At 40.5% G+C, this 22373-nt stretch overlaps 1 protein-coding gene across 8 annotated transcripts in view; it reads right to left on the bottom strand.

Moving 5' to 3' along the window:
- The window catches only part of MBD5 (methyl-CpG binding domain protein 5), a 457957-nt gene that overhangs the window by 53432 nt on the left and 382152 nt on the right, over positions 1–22373 (bottom strand). For 7 of the 8 annotated variants that reach the window (XM_075529832.1, XM_075529830.1, XM_075529834.1 and 4 more), the window contains 3 exons: positions 8452–9477; positions 6447–6655; positions 1729–2937 (listed from right to left, as the gene is read on the bottom strand). In XM_075529832.1, coding sequence (XP_075385947.1) covers positions 1729–2937; positions 6447–6655; positions 8452–9477 — 2444 coding nt within the window. The remainder of the gene's footprint in view (positions 1–1728; positions 2938–6446; positions 6656–8451; positions 9478–22373) is intronic. The other variant, XM_075529836.1, reaches the window with a different exon arrangement.

The following is a 22373-nucleotide window of genomic DNA, read 5'->3' on the forward strand; positions in this document are numbered from 1 at the left end:
GGGGATGCGCTACTTTCAGAGAGCAAGGAAACCTGTAAATAGTTCGTGCACGACCTTGAACTTTTTTTTTCTATGCTTCTAGTTGTTTTTACCTGTAAATGTGTGCCTCAAAGCTTTTTTCTAAATTACTAGAATAAGTTTTATCATGAAGGCTTTCACTTGAAAATGCAGAATCACAATGCAAATCGTTGGGAGAAGGGGCACTTGATTTACAGAAGCAAATGTACCTTTTATTAATAAAAAACTAGATTTTTAATAAAAAACTAGATTAGGGCCATTGTTTAAAGTGAAGCGTGATAAACGTGCATGCCTTTATTCTCCCAAGAATATACAAAGATATTTAGACAAGGTATTTAGGGCAGGGAGAATGTTTCCAGGATGGCCGGCCATAAACTTCTCTTTAGTTAAAGCTCTTCTGTAAACTGGCACATATGAAAGATGGTGCGTTGGCAAAGAGCGCGGAATTGTTCAAAGTCCACCTCTTGTGTTTGTAGAGGTACCACCTATGCTAGACAAGCTCATTTGAGCTGCTTCCAATTATTTCTTGAATAAACCGTCAATAACATTTAGGTTTGTCAACCTGAAGAATGCCAGGCTGGTCTCTGAGAGAACAGAGAATAAAACATTTTGAGGAGAAGAGTATGGAATTCATTTTCTTATCAAAGGGAAAAGCATTATGCCCAGAGTGTATCCTGACCAGTACATATCAGGCATCATAAGCCAAGGCTCTAAGGACCTCCTAGCCACTTGGAAAAAGACAATCCTTTTATTGTACTGGTGAAAAAATGCTTTTGGTTTCCTGCCATTAAGTAAGTGCCAGTGGCATTTTGAGTGGAGTTGAAATGGCTTCACACAATATCCTCTTTAAGAGAATAATATACATATCTATGTGTATTTACCTTTAAGAATCATTTTTAATACCTAGGGAGATGTTTTTTCATTATATGTGGGGAATGTGCATAATGATCTCTTCTTGGTCAGATATAAATCTATCTACTTTACATTTTCTACATATTTCTTGCCTAGTGAGCCAATTCACCCCAATCCCATTTCCTTTCTCAGAAGCAAGCATTTACGAGGGGAAAGTATCCAGAAGACCCCTACTAATTTCTTCTAAATTGAATGGAAGTTTCATGGAGGAGTTTTCATTTAATTTATAGGATCAGATTGTGTTAAGTAGAACCAGACTATGTGGATAAACATTTCCATATGCTACAAAGCCCCAGATCTGTTCCTGAAAGGAGACACCATTCTGGACTCAGACATACCTGCTGCTACCAGAAACTGCCGCAGCCCTGACTGGGATTTTCTCTTTCTCAGCTTCCCCAAATGTAAGCCAGTGGAGGGTCTGCCCCTTGGCAATTGGGGACACACTTCCTGTCACCTGATGGATGGGTAGAAGGACACCAGCTCTGCCACACACCTAGACCCCCATAGGTACCCCCCCCCCCATGATCACCACATGTCCTCCTCATCTGGGTTTGGAAGGAAGGTTTAGGTAAGTGCAGGGAGGAAGGCAGAACTGAGGGAACTCTGGAAATGTAGTTCTTGGGTTAGAGTCACCCTGAGCCCTAGTTGGATCTACAAATTTGTTCCAACACGCCCCCAAGAAGACTCTGAGAGCTCAAAGAGTCACCAAGGAGCCTACTTTCAAATCTAAAATGATGGCCACATAAAACAATCACTGAGAAAAGGTTAATATTTGACAATGGAGAGAGATTGCTATACCTTCCCTTCCTCGGGGCTTTGTTGACATGAATTGTGAACGTCGTCTTCTCTTACTAATTTTCCAGGCCAAGAAGTCAGTCCTTTGATTTGGCCCCAGACCAAGTCGCCAACGTTGAACGTCCTTGGCCTATAATGTATCAACTCATTGGAAGAAGGGGAGTCTGCATTCCTTAGACCATCCTCACTACTAACGCTTTTAGCGTCGGATGGACTATGCACACACCCGTTAATGCTTTTGGAGTTAAAGTCTCCATTGTAATGGATATAGTCTTTGACCAGAGAACTTTCCAAACTATTGGAGGAACTTGGAGATTGTTCCTCTAGGACTAGGTCATGCTTTGCTGTGCTCAGCAGTTCCCCAAAGCCCCGACTCTGTCGGGCTCTGTTCCCATTAATGTGTGCACATCTTTCCACCGTGTTCTCTAGTCTCTCCTTAAAACTCATCATAGTTCTTTTGTAGTTATTATACCTGAAATTTTCTTCCAGAATCTTGTCCCCTTGACAGTTCCTTGGCGGTAACATTATTGGGTGCTGTTCCCCAGGCAGAAAGGGCAGTGTGGAGACAGTGTTGGATCGTTCACGACAGGGACTACTGTGGAGACGGCCTGAATGATCGAAAAATTCCTCGCACTTCCACCTGTTTCGCTCCGCTCCAGGACTCTGTTCCCCATCCCACTGTGTTTTGGATGCTTGGCAACTTGCTGATTTGAAATACTCAAACCCATCTCCTTCGTTGGCGTTCTTCCCGTGGTCGAGGTTCGCGGGCAGCCGAGGCCCTCTTGTGTTCCTCAGCCTGGCCTCGGGGTCCACCCCTCCCACGTTCCGCCCATGGATGACCGCACTGACGGCGCTGGAGAGATTCAACGGGGCACCAATGGAGGCGGTGAAGGCACTCATGGCACTCAGCGCCGGGACGGGGCTCATCTGAGTGGTGCTGTTGACGGCAGTGGTGATGACAACCTGCATGCCTTTGCTGGCTGCCTCCACGACCGCTTTGTAAATGGCATCGACGGACGCATCCCCCTGGCCGCCCACGACGAGGCCGTCCTTCACTGGCTGCCCAAGAGGTGGGTCTCTCCGCGGCTGCAGCTCACAAGGTGCATCGTGGAAAGGCGGAAGTGTAGTGTTGGGGTTCTCGGGAAGCGCTGTGAGACCGGGCGGATTGTTCAGTCTCTTGTTTAGGAGAGCTGCATCCTCCTGCATTCTCACCTTGAAGAAACAGACAGGGCGCAGTGAGAGAGAGCCAAAGCTTGGAAGGCCTCACAGAGAAAGACGGTCCTTCCAAGATTCACCCGAAGACAGGGATAACAAGAAAGGCAATGTAACGAGACAATGCTACTTAAAAAAGCAAATGAAACCTCCCTCTGCCTAGAAGGGCGTCTGTCTTGGTTCTATTTGGCTGTTGTCTCTTGGGTTGAAAGTATTCAACGTTTGTTTGTTTGTTTTTTAAATCATTATGAAACATTCACTAGAAAAAAACGACTTCAGGTGTTTGGACAGAAAATCTCTTCAGGTAATAACTAACTAACCATGATTCGTGCCATTGCAACTTGGGCTTCAAAGAGATGGTCCAGTAACACATACCCCAACGGGCACTGTTCAGATGACAAAGGGAGCTTGTGCCTGAACACCATTCTTAATTTACTGTCGTTTCTATTTAACTAAATAAACCAAAGGGAAACTCTCTCTCTCTCTCTCTTCTTTCTTAAGCAATGACACACGTCTGACCTAACACTCCGTTTTTCAAGCCTTCAGGTGCAGTAGCAACGGATGCTCTCCAGCCCCTAAGCTGAACCAAAGAACACGATTTCAGCAGGACAACAGCTCTCTATGGGAACGACAGTGGATTGATAAGCGTGAAGGCAGGAAATGCCCATCGGGGGAGCATACCCGAACCTCAGGGACAGAAAGTTCAGTGCAGTTTTCAAAAGTCGTGGAAGTTTATTCTAAATGTACTAACCTTCACCTAAGAAGTACTGCTTCAGGCCCTTGATACCTCAGTGGCCAATGATCAATTCCTGTTTTACATCATTCCCTCCTAAACCAGAACTGGAGACCCATCCACATACCAACACCTCTCTTGTCACCATCCTCTGTGCACACCTAGCAGGTGAAATCCCACTCTTCGATCCAGGCAACAGTCTTATTAGTAGGTACCGTGAGAGACTGAGCAATACTGGGTACGGGAATGTATGGCTTCTACCCTCAGCTGGGGGATCACGGCTGCCCATCACTGCTGTGATCCTCTAGTGATGTATCGCACGCATTCTCCACAATTAGCCAAATAGCCATTCATCCACTGAAGCCTGCTCTAGACCATCTCCTGCACTGTTTTTAGAAGAATTCAACAGCGAAAATGGTTTTCTTTCTCCCCGAATTTCTTATTCTCTACACTCCCCTGCTCCTGTTCACGTACTTCTCCGCAAATATATGTAATTATTTATATCCTTAATCTTATCATGCTTCTCAGTGCAAGGACTTCTTCTGTGATCTGAGGTTAAATCCTCCACTTGGGCTCTAAACACCAACCCAGTCAAAGACCTTGCCTCAACTTCCATCCATTCTCATCTCTGTTCAACATCTACCCTTCTGCCTCTTTGCTTCAGCATCTTTGCATGACTTCTGTATGTTTAGTGTTTGCATTTCAACTGACACTTTCCTTGGAGCACCACCCATTTCTCTGTGTGCCTCACAGTTACGTGTTTGAAGGTGTAACTCACCTGTGTAATTCCTAACCTCTCATTCACCCTCCTGTCCACTGCAATTTAGCTTCTGCTCTCACCGTTCTACCAAGACTGCATTCAATCACCTGGGGTTTTTTCAATGGGGGAATCTAATGGAGGCACTTTGGGTTTTATCTTACTGGTTTTCTCTGTGGCGTGATTGGATATTTCCACCTCCTTTCTAAATTAATTGATTACACAATGCATCAATATCTTCAGTCACTAAAGGAAAATGTTCTTCATCATTGCTGCCCACCCCATACTTTCCTACCTGACCCCACTTCCTTGCACAGAAGTAGCCAGTGCAGGTACATCCTTCACACGTCTTAATCCATGACGGCGTTGAGGTGTGCGTCTATTCCCTCCCTCCCTTCTCTTAAGCGGGGCTGTACTCTTCGTATGCACAAGTGCTCCTGGTGGCATTGTAAGGGTAAACATTGATTGCTTATCGCAAGGACAGTGGTTCAAACCCACCAGCTGCTCTTCAGGAGGAAGATGAGGCTTCTGCTCCGGTAAAGATTGACAGTCTGGGAAGCCCTCGGAGGGCAGCTATGCATCAGAATCAGCTCAGTAACAGTGAGTGCGGATCTGCAGTCTCAGAGCTCTGTCGTGTCAGATCACGGGACTTACCCACTCTTTTGAGCTACTGGACTGATGACTGTACTAGAATCCATTTAATGATTTCCCCATTGGCGAACCAAAAGTTAGAGTTTCTTAAGTTTTGCCTTTTTTGTGTGTCAAAAATTGAGGTTTTCAAATTTGTGGCACACAAAACCAATGTTGTAATGACTATTTTGTTATGTGCCCTACGTTCACTTATGAGGATTTCTGTAAATATAAAAACGATGAACTTCTGGGTAGAAAATATCATGTATGTTCCAAAACGCTGGCACATTGTGAAGTGAGCCTCCGAAAGGCCCGTCCTCAAGCTGGTGGAAGCACCAGTGCTGCCACTGGAACATTCTTTCCATGTTTATTCCTCGTTTATCTTTTCTTTTCTTTTTAGTGAAATGCCTGTTTGTATCCATTGCTTATTTTTCTAACCAAGTATCTTTTTGTCCATGATTTGTAGGAGCTCTACTTATATTTGGATCGCTAGTTCTTTGTTATGTGCTACGTGAATATTTTCTCCTGGTTTGCCATTTGTCTGTAACGTTGTCTGTACTAACCGTGGGCTGCTAAGATCAGGTTATCCGCTCATAAGCTCAGTGTCATTGATTGGATTCTGACTCATTGGAACTCTGTAGGATGGAGTGAAAGTGCTTCCTAAGGGTTCCCAGGCTGAAACTATTTATGAGAGAAATCAGACTCCCTTTTCTCCTGTCGAGTGGCTGATGGGTCCAAACCACTAACCTTGCATCGAGCAACCCAGTGCTCCACCCACAGCACAACCAGGGCTCCTTACCCTTTATAATAGAGAGATGTGAAAGTTTTCTATATTCAACTCTACTATTCCTGATCTTTTTAGTTTCATGGGTGTATGCCTTGCATAAAGAAGCTCCTCTACCACAAAGTTATACACACATATATAATTTTCTATATTTTTCTTCTTATATTCTTTTAGTGCTAATCTCTCCATGTAGGTCTGTGGTATATCAGGAACTTAATTCAGTTTGTTGAACTAAAGAAAGACCACGGGGCTGAAGGCAGGGAGAACAGCCAGGGGAGACTGAAGAGGGGCCTGAGCTAGACTGTGCTTGACAAGCTGGGCTTGCTAAGAGGGCAGGTCTTAATCCTGAGAGCTATGGGAAAGCACGAAGGGGTACAGAACGTAACAGGATCAGCTTTTAACCAACAGCTCCCAAAGGATTACTGAGATTTTTTCAGACAAAACAGTTTATACCAATAGTTGGAACGTTTCAACAATGCCCATTAACGAGAAGCAACAGCAGGTGGCGGTGAAAGTGTCTCACCTTTGCCTCCTTGAACCAAAGGACGTGTCTAGGCAAATCCAGACAGTGCTTTCTACTACCGGGACCCAGGGAAGGCAAGTACCTGGAAGTTCTGAAAAAGACAAGCCATGGGGTTGCTGTTTGCCGGACAAGGCATTGTGGGCTGTCCTTGAAATGCCTGGAGATTCTGGTAACCCTGGAGAAGCTGCTGCGGTTGCTGAGCTGGAGGAAACATCTGATTGTTGTTTAACAGGGACTGTAGATGCGTCAGTTGATGGTTATTCAAAGTATTGTTTAATGATGACATGTCACCTGTAGTTTGAAAAACATGAAAGGTAAGTCAGTGCGATTCTTCAGACATCCTATGCCTTATCTTTGTAACTGAGGATTCCTGAAACAAAAATTTACAGCTAGAATCATGTGGGTCATTCTTCTTTCACCTGACTCACAGGGACGCTAAAGAACAGAGCAGAACTTCCCAGAGGGTGTGTAAGGCTATACGTCTTATGGAAGCAGACTGCCACACCTTCTTCTCAGAGTGGCTGGTGGCTTCAAACTGCTAACCTTATGGTTGGCAGCCAAGTGCTTAACCACTGCCCCACTAGGGCACCTAAAGTTTTACTAAGTGGTAAGGAAAGATTAGGCACATCATTTAGTTTTGTCTTTTATAATTAGTTTTCTGGTTTTATAATCATGGAGAGACTATTGAGTTGGTGTTCTATCCACATACAATTTCTTCTATAGTAAGTGTCTGTGTGATATGATTTCTTGAAATTATTTTTTATTAGTGCACCTAAAATGAAAGGTTGACATTAGTTGTAGAATATCTTAGCACGCATAAGTCTTTGATGAGATGATTTGGATGAGTGGTCCCGACCGGGTCTAAGTCCTTGTTTAAATATTTCCGTTTTCAAGTCAGAATCATCAATAAATATCACCCAATAATTTTAGGGACTTGTGTTAGGAAAATACATTTTATTTGGAAGTAAAGATTGGTCACTTATTATTAAAGCTGCAAAAAAAGCTAACAATATAACAGAAAACTTATGCTTGTGTCATATTTTTAAGTAATATTTAAGTTCAACTTCATAATCATTAAAAAGAATGATTAGATCACCACATTAGCTAATTAATCATTAACATTTCATGTAAAGCCTTAAGTGAAATTACTTTGAAGTCATCTTGAGAACAAGCTTAGATAATCTGACCTGGAACTTGAGATATGTACAACTATACTCTTTTTCAGATGATTTAATTCATTGATTTCCACGCTAAATATATGGAATTTTGCTGTATTTTAACTCTCCATAACATCAGGAACTATAAATGCTATTATAATTTTTAATATATTGAAGATACCTGAACAAATCTTCACACTTTAAGGGCATGTGCTTGTAGTTTGTTCATAAACATAGCATACACAGTGTTACATATGATCATATATATATGTACTAACATGATTTTCTAGCTTGTTTGGCATCATTATAGCTCCTAAATGAATCTCTTTTTAAGACTCTAATCTCAGGAAAACCGCCATCTGCAGAAATCTAGCGGCAGCGTTGGGCTGTTCCATTGACCTTGGTCAAGCTTTGAGTATTTTCATGTCTGACTTCACAATTTGTTGGGATAAGCATTTATTTTCGCTTATTTAGAGTTCACCTGGAAAATACTTCCTCAAATTGTTTCCATCCACAGTGCAGCTGCTCATACTAACCCTGTGATGCCACACCAACTAAAATTCAAATCAAAGAGTTACATTTTACATTTCGGACCTGTGCTTAATTGCTAGGAGAATAAGACTCTACTTGGCTTAAGAGAGTGATGGGCAGTTAGGTTTCGGTGGCATCAGAATTAGCAGGAAAGAGGAAGTAGGTTAAAATGGCATTTAGTGTCGCTGGAATAGGAGAAGAGGAAAGTGTCATCCTCGTGTTGGTACAACTGTGAAAGTATGTGGGTGTTATTCTATTGATTCCTTAGGCAAACTGTGACATAACAAAGCAATTTTTTAAGTGTGACAAAATGTCGATTTTTTTTCATTTAAAAAAAAGATGAAGAGAGAATTAGAAAAACGTTTCTTTTGTAAATATTTGTGGAACAATTTCACTTACCAAGCAGGCCTGTCCCCAGTAGAGGGTTAAATAGCCGTGGCAGCACAGAGTTACTGTCGAGTTTAGCTGGACCCGTTGTGTTCCCAGCCTTATTAGATATAGTCAGCAATGTTTCTGCCATTGACACCACTGCTGTCCCCCCAAGTGTGGAGACAGTCAGTGCTGCCACTGCTGATGATGTAGTGGTTGTGGTAGTGGTTGCCTGGGAGGAGGTTGCTATGGGAACCTCTGGATGATCAGCCGTGTTGGCGGATGCCGAGTTCAGGACACCTCCCAACAGCTGGGGATTCAAGGCCATTAATCCTGAGGCCCCAGGGACAGCTGGGAGGCACAGGGGGTTAAGAGTAGTGTCACTGCCTGCAAAGCTTGGTAAAGGATTCCCCAGGGGGCTGGTTAAAAGGGTCTCAGCTCGGCTGTTCTCTGACTGATTGCTTGGCACATGGTCTGGTGGGGCTGTCATCTGTGTTACTGAGGGGAAAGGGGGATTTTGCTGTTGCAAGAGATCTGAGATGGTCAGATTGAAAGAAGGCAGGGGAAGCATGGCAGCTGCTTGGGCTTGGTTCTGAAGCAGGGCTGCTAAGAGCTGAAAGTGGACAGGCTGCAAAACCTGCCCATCCACGTCACTGGAGAGAAAAGCTAACGCGGCGTTTACATTCGGGTTGAGAAAACCTAAAGGGTGGAGGTTGATCTCAGACTTGCCTTCTCCTGCTGAAGGCTGGAGGATATTTAATAGATTCTGGTTTAGGAGATGCTGTTGATTCACTGGCAAAGAGATGGGCAGAGAATTGAGGAGGCTGGGGTTCAAGGGGTGTGGAAGATGGCTGCTGGGCGTGCTGTTGGGTGGAAAATGAAGTGCGTGCTCCTGGCCAACAAAAGGAAAATCACTCCCAATGGGCAGCTGACTCTGCAGCGGGTTTCCAGCTGCGGTGGTGACTATGACGCCATCTTGAAGGACAGATGTTGTCTTCGTGATGGCAGGATGACTGGTGCCAGCTATCGTTACGGAGGACGACGGTCCTGAGCCACCTGGGAAACGATAGTGACAAAGCCGCATCGATTAATAACAGACGTAAGGTGGACCGCCCGACAGCCAGGAAGTAACAACCATTTCCAGGAACTATTACATGGAACGTTCACCCGTGGTAATCCAGCTAATTGTAATCAGAGATGACGTGACATGCTACTGAGAAAAGCAGTTTGACTTTAGACTTGAAAAAACCTGTTTTGCAAATAAATGTATTTAAGAATGCTAGCATCTTCAGAGATAGCTGTTGCTAACTATTTAATAGCCATGCTTTCCACAGGCAGACTCGGTGAAAATAGGCTGTGTTTTTATTTGTTCATATGGCTGGATAAAATTTACAGTGTTTCATTAAAAAAAAAGGTTTTGTTTCCATTAAAAATGCTTTTGGCTTTTTATTTGTTAAACTAGTATCTGCTCTTAGTGGAGGGGAACACAATAAGCAAAAAAAAAAGCTAAAGATGCATAAAAGTATAATAGAAAAATGAAAAGTACCTGTGCGGATAAGTTATTAATATTTTGATGTAGCGTTTCCTTGGATTTCCAATATATACAATATGCAAATATATACAAACATTACAAATACATACATTGTTAAACAAAAATGGAATCATACTATAGTTTTGTAACATTTTCATTTATCAACATATTCTACTTTTTCATGTAATACATATATAATTGAAGAATCATTTTACTAGTATATTTTTGAATATGCCACAATGAACTTATTCCAAGTTGTGGATTTCTTTGAGCAGTTCCATTGACATAAAATTCACATACCATACCATTCAGTGGTGTAAAATATGTGAAAAGGTGTTGCGCAATCATTACCACAATCAATTTTAGAATATTTCCTTCATTCTTGTACTCATTATTCTTAGCTCATTATTCTTAATATCCCCCCAACCTCTCCTGCCATGCCCCCAAGAACCTATTGATTGAGCTGCTGTCTCTGTAGATTTACCTATCCTGGATTTCACAGAAAGTCATACCCAAACCCCTCACAACAACAACAAAGCAAACATGGACCAAAAAACCACAGACAAACATCAATCCAAGGGAAAACAAATGACAGCATGTTACTTTTTAACCAAACTATCTCCACAAATAATCCACGTTCCAGAGCACTGAGGATAAGACTAGTTGCATCGCTGGTCAGCGGGCTGAAGGAACTCCATGTGGGGGCTCTGTAGATGGATTTTGGGTTTTCACTGAAATCCAGAGCCTTCTGCAAACCAAGGGCTCAGAGTGTGCGCTCCAACACCACCCTCTCCTCTGATCTTGGAGTTTATTATTTACAGCCCTTGGATGGCATGGACTGATGTATGCCTTCTGTGTGGACTTAGCTGACACCTCATGTAGACGGTTTCTTGTTCTGAGATAAGCTTTTAAGATTCTTCCTGAAACCTGGGTACTATCTGATTTCTTCACTCAGTTGTGGATATTTTGATTTACTGCACTAAAAAAATATATTGAAAGCAACACAATCATACACATTTTTATTAACACATCTCTGCTAGCTTCACAGATTATTTTCTGAAGATATGTTCTTAAAAGTGGAATTCCCAGAACAAAAAGTTTACATATATTAAAAGCTCTGGATACACATTGTCAATTCCTCCAGCAGTGGATTAATATACATTCAACTCGGTGGATAACCGTGATCATTTCTCTCACCAACGCTGTGCCATATCATCATTTTAAAAATTTTGGTCACTCTGATAGTGTAAAGATACTCTGTATTCATGACTCCTTAAATCATACCAGGCTTCATTTGAATAAGTAAAGTTTTTAACACAGAACTTATATTCTTAAAAGTCATATGCTAGCAGTGAAAATTCAGGGAACTTACTATTTGAAAATATAACATCTCAATTATTTTTCCTAGTGCTTGTCAAGTCCAGCTGTGCAGTATAATCACTTTGAAAACAGTTTAAAAATGGTGATACCTGAGCTCTATTTCCCAAAAGCTTCAGCCTTAAAAACCGATGGGGCAGTTCTACTCTAGACTCATGAGGTCACCATGGCTCCGAACTGATTCTCTTTGCCTAAGGTCTTCTCCCTAAGAGATGCACTGTTTCATGTAATACATGCATCTGAAATAGATTTTGTTATTATTATATAATACACACTCGGTTTATTTTAAAATTTTACATAGATAGGACAAAATGAACAACTGCAGTATGACTAAACAATTTGAAAACATTTGAACAATCTACTACAGCACTACGCCATCATAAGAAACTTTATGTTTGTTCATACTACAACTGGGATTGAGTTGACACACACATATTTTCAGTGGTAATGGTAGTACAAACACGATTTTACATTGTCCTTGTCAGGTAACAGAAGAACAGAAGTGTCTTCCCTTTTTGACATACAGACTTTGCATTTATATTCTTAACCCTGAAACACAGAGTGGCCATTGATAACATACCATTCTGTAACTTATATTTTCATCATTGTACACAACAGAGGTGAACATCTTCATGCAAATCTTTTCACTCCTGCGGATTTTTTCCCCCTTAGGAAAATTTCCATTGTTGGCGTTACCGTGGGAATCAAAATGACAGAAGCAAAAGGTTTGTAATGTGGTAAAGTCCACACAAATAAAGGAGACGTCATTGGGTAACAGAAGTGGCAGTGTGACGATAACAGTAAAAGTCTGTAAGTATAAATGAGAATATTCAACATGCCTTTAGAACATCTTTAAGGCAAGTCTGGCTGTCACGGTGTGCTTTTCTTCTTTTTTATTTTTTAGCGTGAGCTCTCAGCATTTCATTTAAAGAGTGAGATTAAAAATATATCTTTGAAAATATATAAATATTTATGAAATATTATCATGAAATAATGACTGTCCACAAAGAGGAGGGCAGGAAGACATACCAAATGCTGAAAGAGGCATATGGTATACAATGCTTTAAATATTAATTCTGATTTGTTATAAAACAATCAACCTCTTAAACATTTCACTGCGTTTTAAACCTGACTGCTAGCTCCTTAAATAGGTACTGTGCATGATTTGCATTCAAAAGCCATCTTTTAAAATGAGCTAATAAAAAATCTTATTTACCAGTAATCACAGTCCCTGGCATTTTGCCTTTCTTTTAAATAATAATGACAGATTTAAATGTACAGATCACCACTTCTGTAGCCAGAGTCAGAGTACATTTTCAGAGTGCTCTACAGTGTACAAGGCTTTGTAGATAAGATTTTCCTTATCTACATAAATAAAAATATTTCTTTCATTTTCAAGACAGACATCCATATTTAAGATTCAAGGAAGTAGCCATTTTATGACATGATTTTAAAAGTTCGCCATTTAAATATTCCTGAGATGATAAAGAAAATATAGCTATTTCGGGTGGGGCTTTTCCTGATAACAAAGAAGGCAACAAGTTCATTCAAAGATAATATGTAGATTAAAACCTATTTTCTATTTCCTTTGATTTTCCAAACAGATCAATTCAACACACAGGTATACTTTGCTGGACAGTGAGCTCTATGTGGTGAAAGAAACATGAAAACACTGCCTTTCTTGCACACACGCAGAGGTTAGGCATAGTAATAAGTAGATACATCCCCTTTTCTTTCTCAGATTCATACGGACTGAGCGGTTACTACAGCCATGCAACTTCAAAACACTTATGTTAGGTGTAACTAGAATGCAATGCGCTAGTGCAGGGATGTAACAAGGGTCTAATTCTATAACTGAAGTGCTCAAGAAAAACTACACAGTGCTATCATTTGACCTGGGATTTGAAAGGCGAAACGGAGATAGAAAGGGGTTCTACGGAGAAGCAGTGATTCAAAAAGGAGACAGTAAAATATATAAACGTGTCTTAGTTATCCAAACAAATTTCTTCTCTCAGTTTAGGAGACTAGAAATTCAAAATCACAGTGTAGGCTGTACTGGAAGGTTTGGGGCTGGCTCTTGAAGGGCCTCATCCTAGGCATTTCAGCGTCTACTGCTGGTACCATGGAGATCCATCCGCCTGTGGCTTGACACCCAGTTGATCCCAGTGTTTCTCTGCTCAACTGTTTCATTGTCCTGAGTTGGCCAAGGAGTTCAAGATACACCTGACGTTCATCTTGCCTCATTAACGTAACAAAGACAACCAGTTTCCCCAATGGGATTAGAACCACAGGCTTGGAAGTCAGCATTGACAAAATTTACATTGGGGGGAATTGACAAAATTTACATTGGGGGGATATAATCCAATTCCTAAGAGAAAGGGATGTTTCCCCAAAGAAGTAAGCCTGAAAATACTGTGTGGTGCTTTCCCACCTTCAACAGATGGTTAAACTTGTGGCCACTGTCACGGTTGAAAGAAAATTGAAATTATCTTTCTAAACTCCTAAAAGCAAGGATCATTTCTTATTTCCCTCTGTATTCCCAATTTTTAATAGTTTCTGATACGTGGTTGGCATTCAAAAAATGTTAGTTGAATGGATCTATCGAGATCATAATTTCCCTTCCCAAATCAGAGGATTTGATGCCAAGTGTGTGTAGAAAGAGAGACAGCAAAATGGAATCTTCAGCCTATCAGCCCAATGCCAGGAGAGCTCGGACACTGGGAAGAAGCCCCTAACTGGAAGAGGCCGAGTCAATCTAGCAGGATCCCAGGCATTCCAGTCACTGGACAGAGACGGAGAGGCTTACCACAAAGTGGTCCGCGGGTTCTTAGTCATTCATGAAGGCTTGGGGGTCATTCCAAAAGCTAGATCTTCAGTCTGTGTGGATTTTTAAGGCTGGGGGTGAGAGGATTGGCGATTGCTTACTTCTGAATTACCTAATCTCTAAAAAGGCTCCTTGGTGCCACATTGGGAGAAGCATTGGGTTGCTTTTCAAGCCAGCAGGTTAGCGGTTCAACCCCGGTAGCTAACTGCTCTCCAGCAGAAAATTGAGACTCCCTGCTCCCAAACTTAGTTGACCTACTGCCCTTTTCAGAAAATAACAATTACTCAGCACCACTCCCTGACAATTAAAACCTCTTGTAATCCTGGATAAAGTGTAGGTATCTGCTTTGGGAGTGCCCTGCTACAGCACCTCCCAAGGGCGTGGCATGATGGGAAATGCCGCTACACAGGGTTGCAAGGAGTCAGAACTGATGCACTGGCTATGGGTTTGGTAATCTTGAACAGTTACTTCATAGCTCTAATAACCTTACATGCTATTGCATGTAAGGAATTTTTTTTGTTAATATTGTTTTAAAAATTGGCAGCCAAGATGTTTCGTGCTTAATAAAAGGATACTTGTTGAGAATCTTAAAAATCAAATTATTCACTAAGCATTGGACTGTTTCAATAACCAAAAGCAAACTGGAAGCTTGGAAGAAGTTTGTAAGTTGCTTACGTACTGTAATTGAAAAAACTGTCCCACCACCAGCAGCATTTCTTCTCTTCAGTGTCTCTGTGGCTTCAAAGGCAAGAAGGTTGGAAAAGTCACTCAAATAAACTTTTCCAGTGAGGGATCACATGCCTGGATCTCAGAGGGAGATGGCTTCAAAGGCAAGAAGGTTGGAAAAGTCACTCAAATAAACTTTTCCAGTGAGGGATCACATGCCTGGATCTCAGAGGGAGATGGTCTAGTGCACTGAGGAAATGGCAGGATTTTTGTGCTCAGTGGGGCAGTTTCTGAGATATGGCAAACTGTATTCTTTGCACGCATATTGCTTATGCTGTGTATGCATGTTTCTATAGAAAAAAGGATCAGTACAATCTCCTAGACTATTTCCCTATTAATAAATCTTAGATGCTGTTTTAAGTTGTTAAAAACCATAGTGTGTAACTCTAAGTTTTATCTGTTCTTCCAAGTCATTAATATTCTTTATGAGAAGTCATTGTCCATACTGTACTACAGGGCTGGCCCTTAGATATTAATATAGGTACATCGCCTGTATGCATATAAGAGCAAATGGATTAACAATATGTTTTTAAATGTCTTATCAGTTTAATCTACATCTCCAAATTTGAATGAACACTTTATGTAAGAAAACATCTTTGACATGCTTCCCATACTGATTTTTATCTATGAAACACAAGAACCTAAAATATGAATCATGTGAGGGGTAAATATCCCCATCAATTTTTGTATCAATTGCGTTTGCAAGTGTACTTTAATTGCAAACAGGGTCACTGGTAATCCTCAATAAAAATGAATGCTTCGAGAGGCAAGAGAAAGTATCATGGCCTAGTCAATCTAATAAATGATTCCCTTTTCACTGTGGTGGAGACAGTGAAACTTCCTCTGCTATATTTAAGACTGCTTTAAAATAGTCAAAAGAACTTTTAGGCGATATCTAGACGTTGCGACATTATTTTCTAAAGGCTTAGTACTAGGGCATGGTAATGTGCATTTACAAAGATCTATCCATCTTTATCTCCCTGCTTTGCATGCTGGTCTACATTCTTACACCCCATTTATCAGCAACCGAGAAGTGCTGGGCACACATAGGGACAACTTAAAAGGGATGCAGATGGAATTGGGGAACATGATGTCTGAGCTGTGAGGACTTTGCCAACTATGTCAGTCTCATGGTGGCAATGGAGGCAGAAAAATATGAGGATTCTTTTTGCTGATGATCATGCTGTTTACATCATAATTCTCTGAAAAGAGCTGGAATGTAAATGCTTGATTATTTTCACTGTTGACAGCAGTATAAGTTTTTTTTAAGATAAATACTTTTTATCACATCTTTAATATTTGTGATGAAACAAGTCTTGATAAGGCTCTTGCTTGGTAAGACTGTTGGTTTCTAAATATGCAGTAATGGTATAGTTAAAATACACACTAATATTCCAGCTTGCTGGATTATCTATTTTGTTTCCTGGGCAAAGAAAGCTGAGTTGCCAGATTATTAGTTAACTTTTTATCCTTCCATTGTTCATGGCTTTATCCAGTGCTAAGAGAGCCTAGCATATACAAGATGCTCAATAAATATTTGCTGAATAACCTCATGAATATTCCAAGACAGCACTGAGATCTATCAGTCAGCCATGCGATCATTTTAGCAGACCCCAAGCAATATTTAAAAAATAGACTACATAGAAAAGAAAGCTTACACTGTATACCCAGAGTAAGCAGTATCTGTGCAAACGTGTTCTGTTGCTCACAGTCACAAGACCTGTCAGCCTATGAGAAAAACACTTCCGTGGGTTATGGCTGCCTTGGGGTGGGGGGGGGGGGGAGGAGGAAGACAGGACAAGATAAAATGGGATTACAAAATTTATCAGAATGCGTCACATAAAAGGAGTATTTTTCATGAAAATTTTATTTCAGATATACATTAAAAGCCATGTATGTCATCTTGCTTTGGTGAGTAGCAGGTGGGTTCTTAAAAGCCACCTCGTCTGGGCTTTTAAGAAATAAGAGCAATGACATTGAAAGACACATGGGCACTCCAAGTGGACTCACAGGCCACGTCAATATAGGTCTCCACAATCCTGGGACAAGAGGACTACAGGACGCCCACCTCCCACTACCAACTGCTCTGTAAATGATCACGAGAAGATTTTGAGTAGAGTGGATTAAAAATGTGGAACAGAACCTCAAGTCCTAAGACACCAGGCCTAGCCTGCGTTAGACTACCCAATCCTCTAAGATCAAAGGGCATCATTTACCCAGGGGCAAAGTACAGAAGGTTAGGCAATGTGAAGGAATGGAAATGGAAACAAGGGGATGCTGTGGGCTGATGTTACATTGAGGGGATTGAAATGGATGAACTGAAAGAAAAGGGATGTGAACTGCTGAGTGTAAACCAATGATCTGCTCTGAAGACTTTAAGCTAACGCACAGTAATAAGCTGAAGACAACAAAAAAGACCCAACAATATGTGTCGTCTACTGGATTGTAATATGTTAGTTTCTTGCGATGGGAAGAACGGAAAGATAGTTTGAAAACCACTACTTTAGGACCAAGCCTCTGAGTTGCTCTCCTGTGTTGGGAGTGGTCTTTGAAGCTGTGCCCCAGGGAGCACATTTATCCTACCATTCAGCATGAACGGCATCTCCGCGGAGGTGTGCAGCAGAGGCTCGGCTGTGTGTAATTGGTGATACTGTACTATGCATGCGTCTTGGACAGATCATCTGACTTTCTGTGGATAAGTTCCAACCCTCAGAGGACCTCAGCAACTCCTCAAAAATTCCCTTGGCTAGTTCCACTTTTAATTTGTAAAAAGATGAGCTATTCCATTGAATCTGAAAGTAACTAATATAGCTCTTTCAAAATTAGTTTTATTTTTCGCTTGGTTGGCATTAGTGTTGCTTGATGTAAGTTCCTAGAATGTAAGAAATTTATTTATAATTTATTATAAATATAATTTGATTAATCATGTGGAAATGGAATTCATTTTCATGACACCATAGAAATATCTTTTTAACGTTACTCTTAATGAGTTAAATTCTTGGAGGGCTAATTTTTACTCCCTAGAATCTGAGTACTTTTACAGGATGCTTAAACATTTTGAAATCACTTTGATTTTAGCAGATAATAGTTTAGGTCTTTGCTGGATAAAATCCAAACCATCGTTGCTGTTTAGGAGAATGAGATAGAATGCTGCCCCCTTAATTACCCAAACCAAAATCAAGCCCATGGCCATCAAGTTGACTCTGACCAGAGTGACCTTGTCGGGCAGGGTAGGACGGCCCTCCAGAAGCAGTGAGCTACATTGCACTCCTGTGGAGGGCTCAAGGATTTAAACTTCTAAGCTACCAGTTTAACAAAAGCCGGAACCACTGTACTCCCAGGGCGCGTCTTTACCTGGAGAACTGAAGACTGTCTACATCCTTTCTACTGTATTTGTTTAGTGTGTTGGGTTGGAATACAATTTTCCCAATGTACACATTGGGACAATTTTTCTTGAAGGGTACAAAATATACAACTGAATAAGTAAATTTTAACCACTTCTGAGTTCTGTTATGACCTTGATTACACAGATTCAATGTGTAGGAGCAAACATATTTTAATTTCTTTAATATGCAAGGATGCATTAAACCTGAAATCTGTAAACAGAGTAAGTAGTAAAACCCTGCAATGAAGAAAACGCTTTTAAACAGCAAGGCATTGTCTGTAGTAAAAGTATCTTACAGCAAAGAAATAGCTTATTTTGTAAAAATTTAATGACGCGAATAGGTAAGGATTATTTTTTTTCAGCACACAATCGAGATTTTCATATCGTGGGGAAACTCAGTTTTGGTACATGGTTTTAAAACAAGAGTTGAGGGCAACTTTTCACCTAGAAGCCTTTACAGCAGCCATAACATTTACAGCTTTGGGGAAATATTTCAAAAGTAACTATTATATATTCATACACAACCTTCAAGTCTCTGCACTGTTCGTTCTACGTCAGTCTACAGAGGGCTCTGGAAGAGTATTTTTAAACAGACTCCTCATCTCTTGAGAGGGCTAATCTACACAAACCACCCTTGATCATGGCCACCTTGTCACCTCTCTGTTGATGTAGTCTCATCTAGACAACATGAGACTGACCGAACTTCCCTTTGTTTTCTTTATTGGCACATTTCCAGTGTATTATACCTAATATAGGTTTGAAGCAGATTATTACATAGAACCCCTGCCCACCCCCCGCAAAAACAAAAGAAAACAAAAAACAACCCCAAACCCAACTTCAACAAAACTCTTTACTTTGCAGTCTTTCTTTATAAACCCACAGTATCCTCTTATGGTCTAGTTCATATTCTTATACCTACCATCTCAAAGGCCACCTTGAGTCAATGAAATGCATTTTGTGCTGAAAGAATTTTCTTCTCCACAGTGAAAAAATATACATATATTCATGAACATTAATTTATTCATAGGTTTATTTATATTCTTGTTAGTCAATGTATAGCTTTAAGAGTTAAGGCAAATAAGTGTTTTAATTATTTTCTCTCCTAGTTCAAACCCATACTGTCCGTTCAAAGGACTACGTCTTCAGGCGCTTAGAAAAGTTGACTGAGTGCTTTTGATTAGAAAAAAGTAGGCAACTATAAAAAGCATTTCCAAATGAAAAAAGTTAAATTGTATTTAACGACTTGGCACACTGGAGGAAGGTAAGGGTCAACTGCTGTGCTCAGCTGTTAGCTGAAAGGTTAGGCACGAGCCGACCCCGCAGCTCTGCAGGAGGAAGACCCGGCACACTCCTTCGGTAAAGAACACAACCCCCCAAATCCTATGGGACAGCTCTCCTCCGCCATACATGGGTCAGCTGCTGATATGTCTCACAGAATGGCAAGGCCACAGAAGGTCTGGGCGGTTTTGTGGACAGTGGCAGGCATTCTGTAGAAGCCTGGGCTGCTGGCACTTGTGTTTTTTTTCTTTTTGGAGGGGAGGCACTTGTGTTTTTGTTAGAGAGACGTGGTCCAAAGAGATGTGGGCCTGATGAAGTTTGCCAGTCCAGGGCATTTGATTTTGGTTTCAACTAGAGGGCCGCAAGGCATGTGCCGGAGGGCCTTTAATGCTGAACTCTCCCTCTTCCAACACTTCAAGTTGCTTTCAATGTCCATTGCCCATGGACTTCAAGAACGTACCTGCCTGTGGCAGTCTGAGTATCTGGAGTAAGATTCTGACCCACCAGAACTTTGCTTTACAACTTGAGTTATGTGTTCAAACATCCTAGTTTTCAAATCTGTGATACAAAAATATTAAGCTTTACTTGTAATTTCATGCTGAAAAAGCCAGTAAAATCTGGAAACTTTCTAACGCCAAGTGGTCAGAGGGCTTTAGTGACATGGTAATTTGACGGTACCGAAGAGAACTAATACAACCTTGTATATGCTTTCTTCTTAGAACTTTTAAATGTTCTCTTTTCTCATTTTGTTACTAATTTTTCTAATTCCCCTACTTGTGCAGGAATACATTTAAAATGTCTCACAGAATTCACTTATAGATAGGCCCATAAATCAGCATTTGGGTTATGATGATAAAACTCTCTTTAAAGATATTTTTGAAAATAAATGATCAAGCAGTCAAATTAAGTATCTTGAGAGCAAGTGATTTCTCATCTTAATTACTGTCTTGTGGAAGATTATATTTGAGCTGCTACCTAGAAGACTACGAAAAAGGAGTTGGGATCTTTTGGGGCCTGTGGTCTCGTCGTTGGAAGAGCGGTGGAGTTGGTCATGTAGGCAGTGAGTCGCTTTCACCACCATTCTTGGAATGGCCTGGCTAGTACCTGTCTGCAGCCACCTCTTTTAATGATCTACTGACCTGTTGTCACCCATTGTGAAACCCACTCTTCTCTGAGTGCTGTGAGAGTAATTACTTATAACCAGGGTTACCAAATATGATTATCAGGCAAGGGGAAGTTCTCTCAAGATTGACACAAACATTCTACTCAGTGTGTACTATGCTGGCAAATTGTAAAGAGAGGAAGCAAAAATAACTGACGTTTGTTGATAACCCAAAGTGCATCCAACGTTCTCAAACGTGGCTGCGCGTTCACAAATGTGCTCTAACTCATGATGTTTAACAAGCCTAAAGATTTCAAAATTGGGAAAGTTATTTCTGCTCATGCAATGTTTCCGGATAGAATCTATGTAGCCAGGGAGTTTAGAATCAGATAAACCTGGGTTCACATATTGACTCAATCACGTGTGATCCTGGGCTGTTACTTAAGTCCTCAGCATTTCAGCTTCCTTGTCTATAAAACGGGGGCAATAAAGCCTTGTATTTTGAAAGGTGTACAAATTAGAAATAGTCTAGGTAAATCATCTTGCACTCCCTAAAAACATGTTAAAAATGAAAAGCGATCCCCCCTCTCTAATAGCTATCTGATCGGCATGCGAGGTAGTACTTAGCAAAACTTACATGGATAGTTGTGACTGTGAGTGCACTCTGAATGCCCACCTCTGTGTTACATGACTCCTTGATAGTGAATAAATGTCAGTGTAAACAGATATCTAGGCTGGGCAATTACTTTCAGTTGTCACAGTTTACTACACATCAAAAAGCAAAAGGGCATTAGAAACCTCTTCAATACTTAGCTCATCAAAGAGTTATATTAATTAGTAAACCTATCCATTTTTATAGCCAGTTGCATATCAGACCTATGCACATTAATTAGTATTTAATTTTATTAGGTTTTGTATTTTATAAATTCTGACTGACCTAGGCTTTCGCTAAGCATATTCTTGTTAGCTTACACATGATTAACCACATCCACATCATTATGAGACATTTATTCTACCTATTTATATGCTAACACTTTTCTTATATTAATGAAATTTCAACCTGTGTGTTTTGACACTCCCAGCATTGGCAAGCCAGGTCAGATGTTTGATAGAAATGTATGGAACAGGAAAAAAAAATTTTTTTTAACACTGTGTGAAGTAAGTTTAAATGTGACAATTGGAAGAAACAAGACATATAAATAAATGTTGCTCTTTTCCCATTTTAAATGAATTAAAATACATCATTAAAAAATACATACACTTTGCACATACGCACTTCGACCTGAAATAAGTTGAAGTAAGGGGTATCAAAATTTAAAGATATAACGATTAAAGGTATGTTCATAAATAAGGTGTTTTTAGAAAACAGTGTTTGGCTCTATCTATCTTGGATCTGCTAGATGCATAAGATGAAATTCTCATTTGTGTGGAATTATCTGCAAATGAAGATCCTGGAAACCTGGAAGCTCCTGATAGTATAAATATCCTGCTAAACATATAAAAAATGAAGCTCTGTGAGATTTCTTAGACAATGTCTATCAAGGAGGTGCTCATCATAGCTTCTAAACCTTATATATTTTAAAAATAGCTTCTAAACCTTATATATTTTTTAACATAAGAGGACATTGAACACTTCTTCATTAAATATTAACATCAAAACAGAAACATACAAAACACATTGTAGAGGGTGGCAGGCATGAATGGCGACACTGGGAAGGAAAACAGTTGA

This window comes from Tenrec ecaudatus, chromosome 13, assembly GCF_050624435.1.
Source record: "Tenrec ecaudatus isolate mTenEca1 chromosome 13, mTenEca1.hap1, whole genome shotgun sequence".
In the NCBI taxonomy this organism is placed as follows: domain Eukaryota; kingdom Metazoa; phylum Chordata; class Mammalia; order Afrosoricida; family Tenrecidae; genus Tenrec; species Tenrec ecaudatus.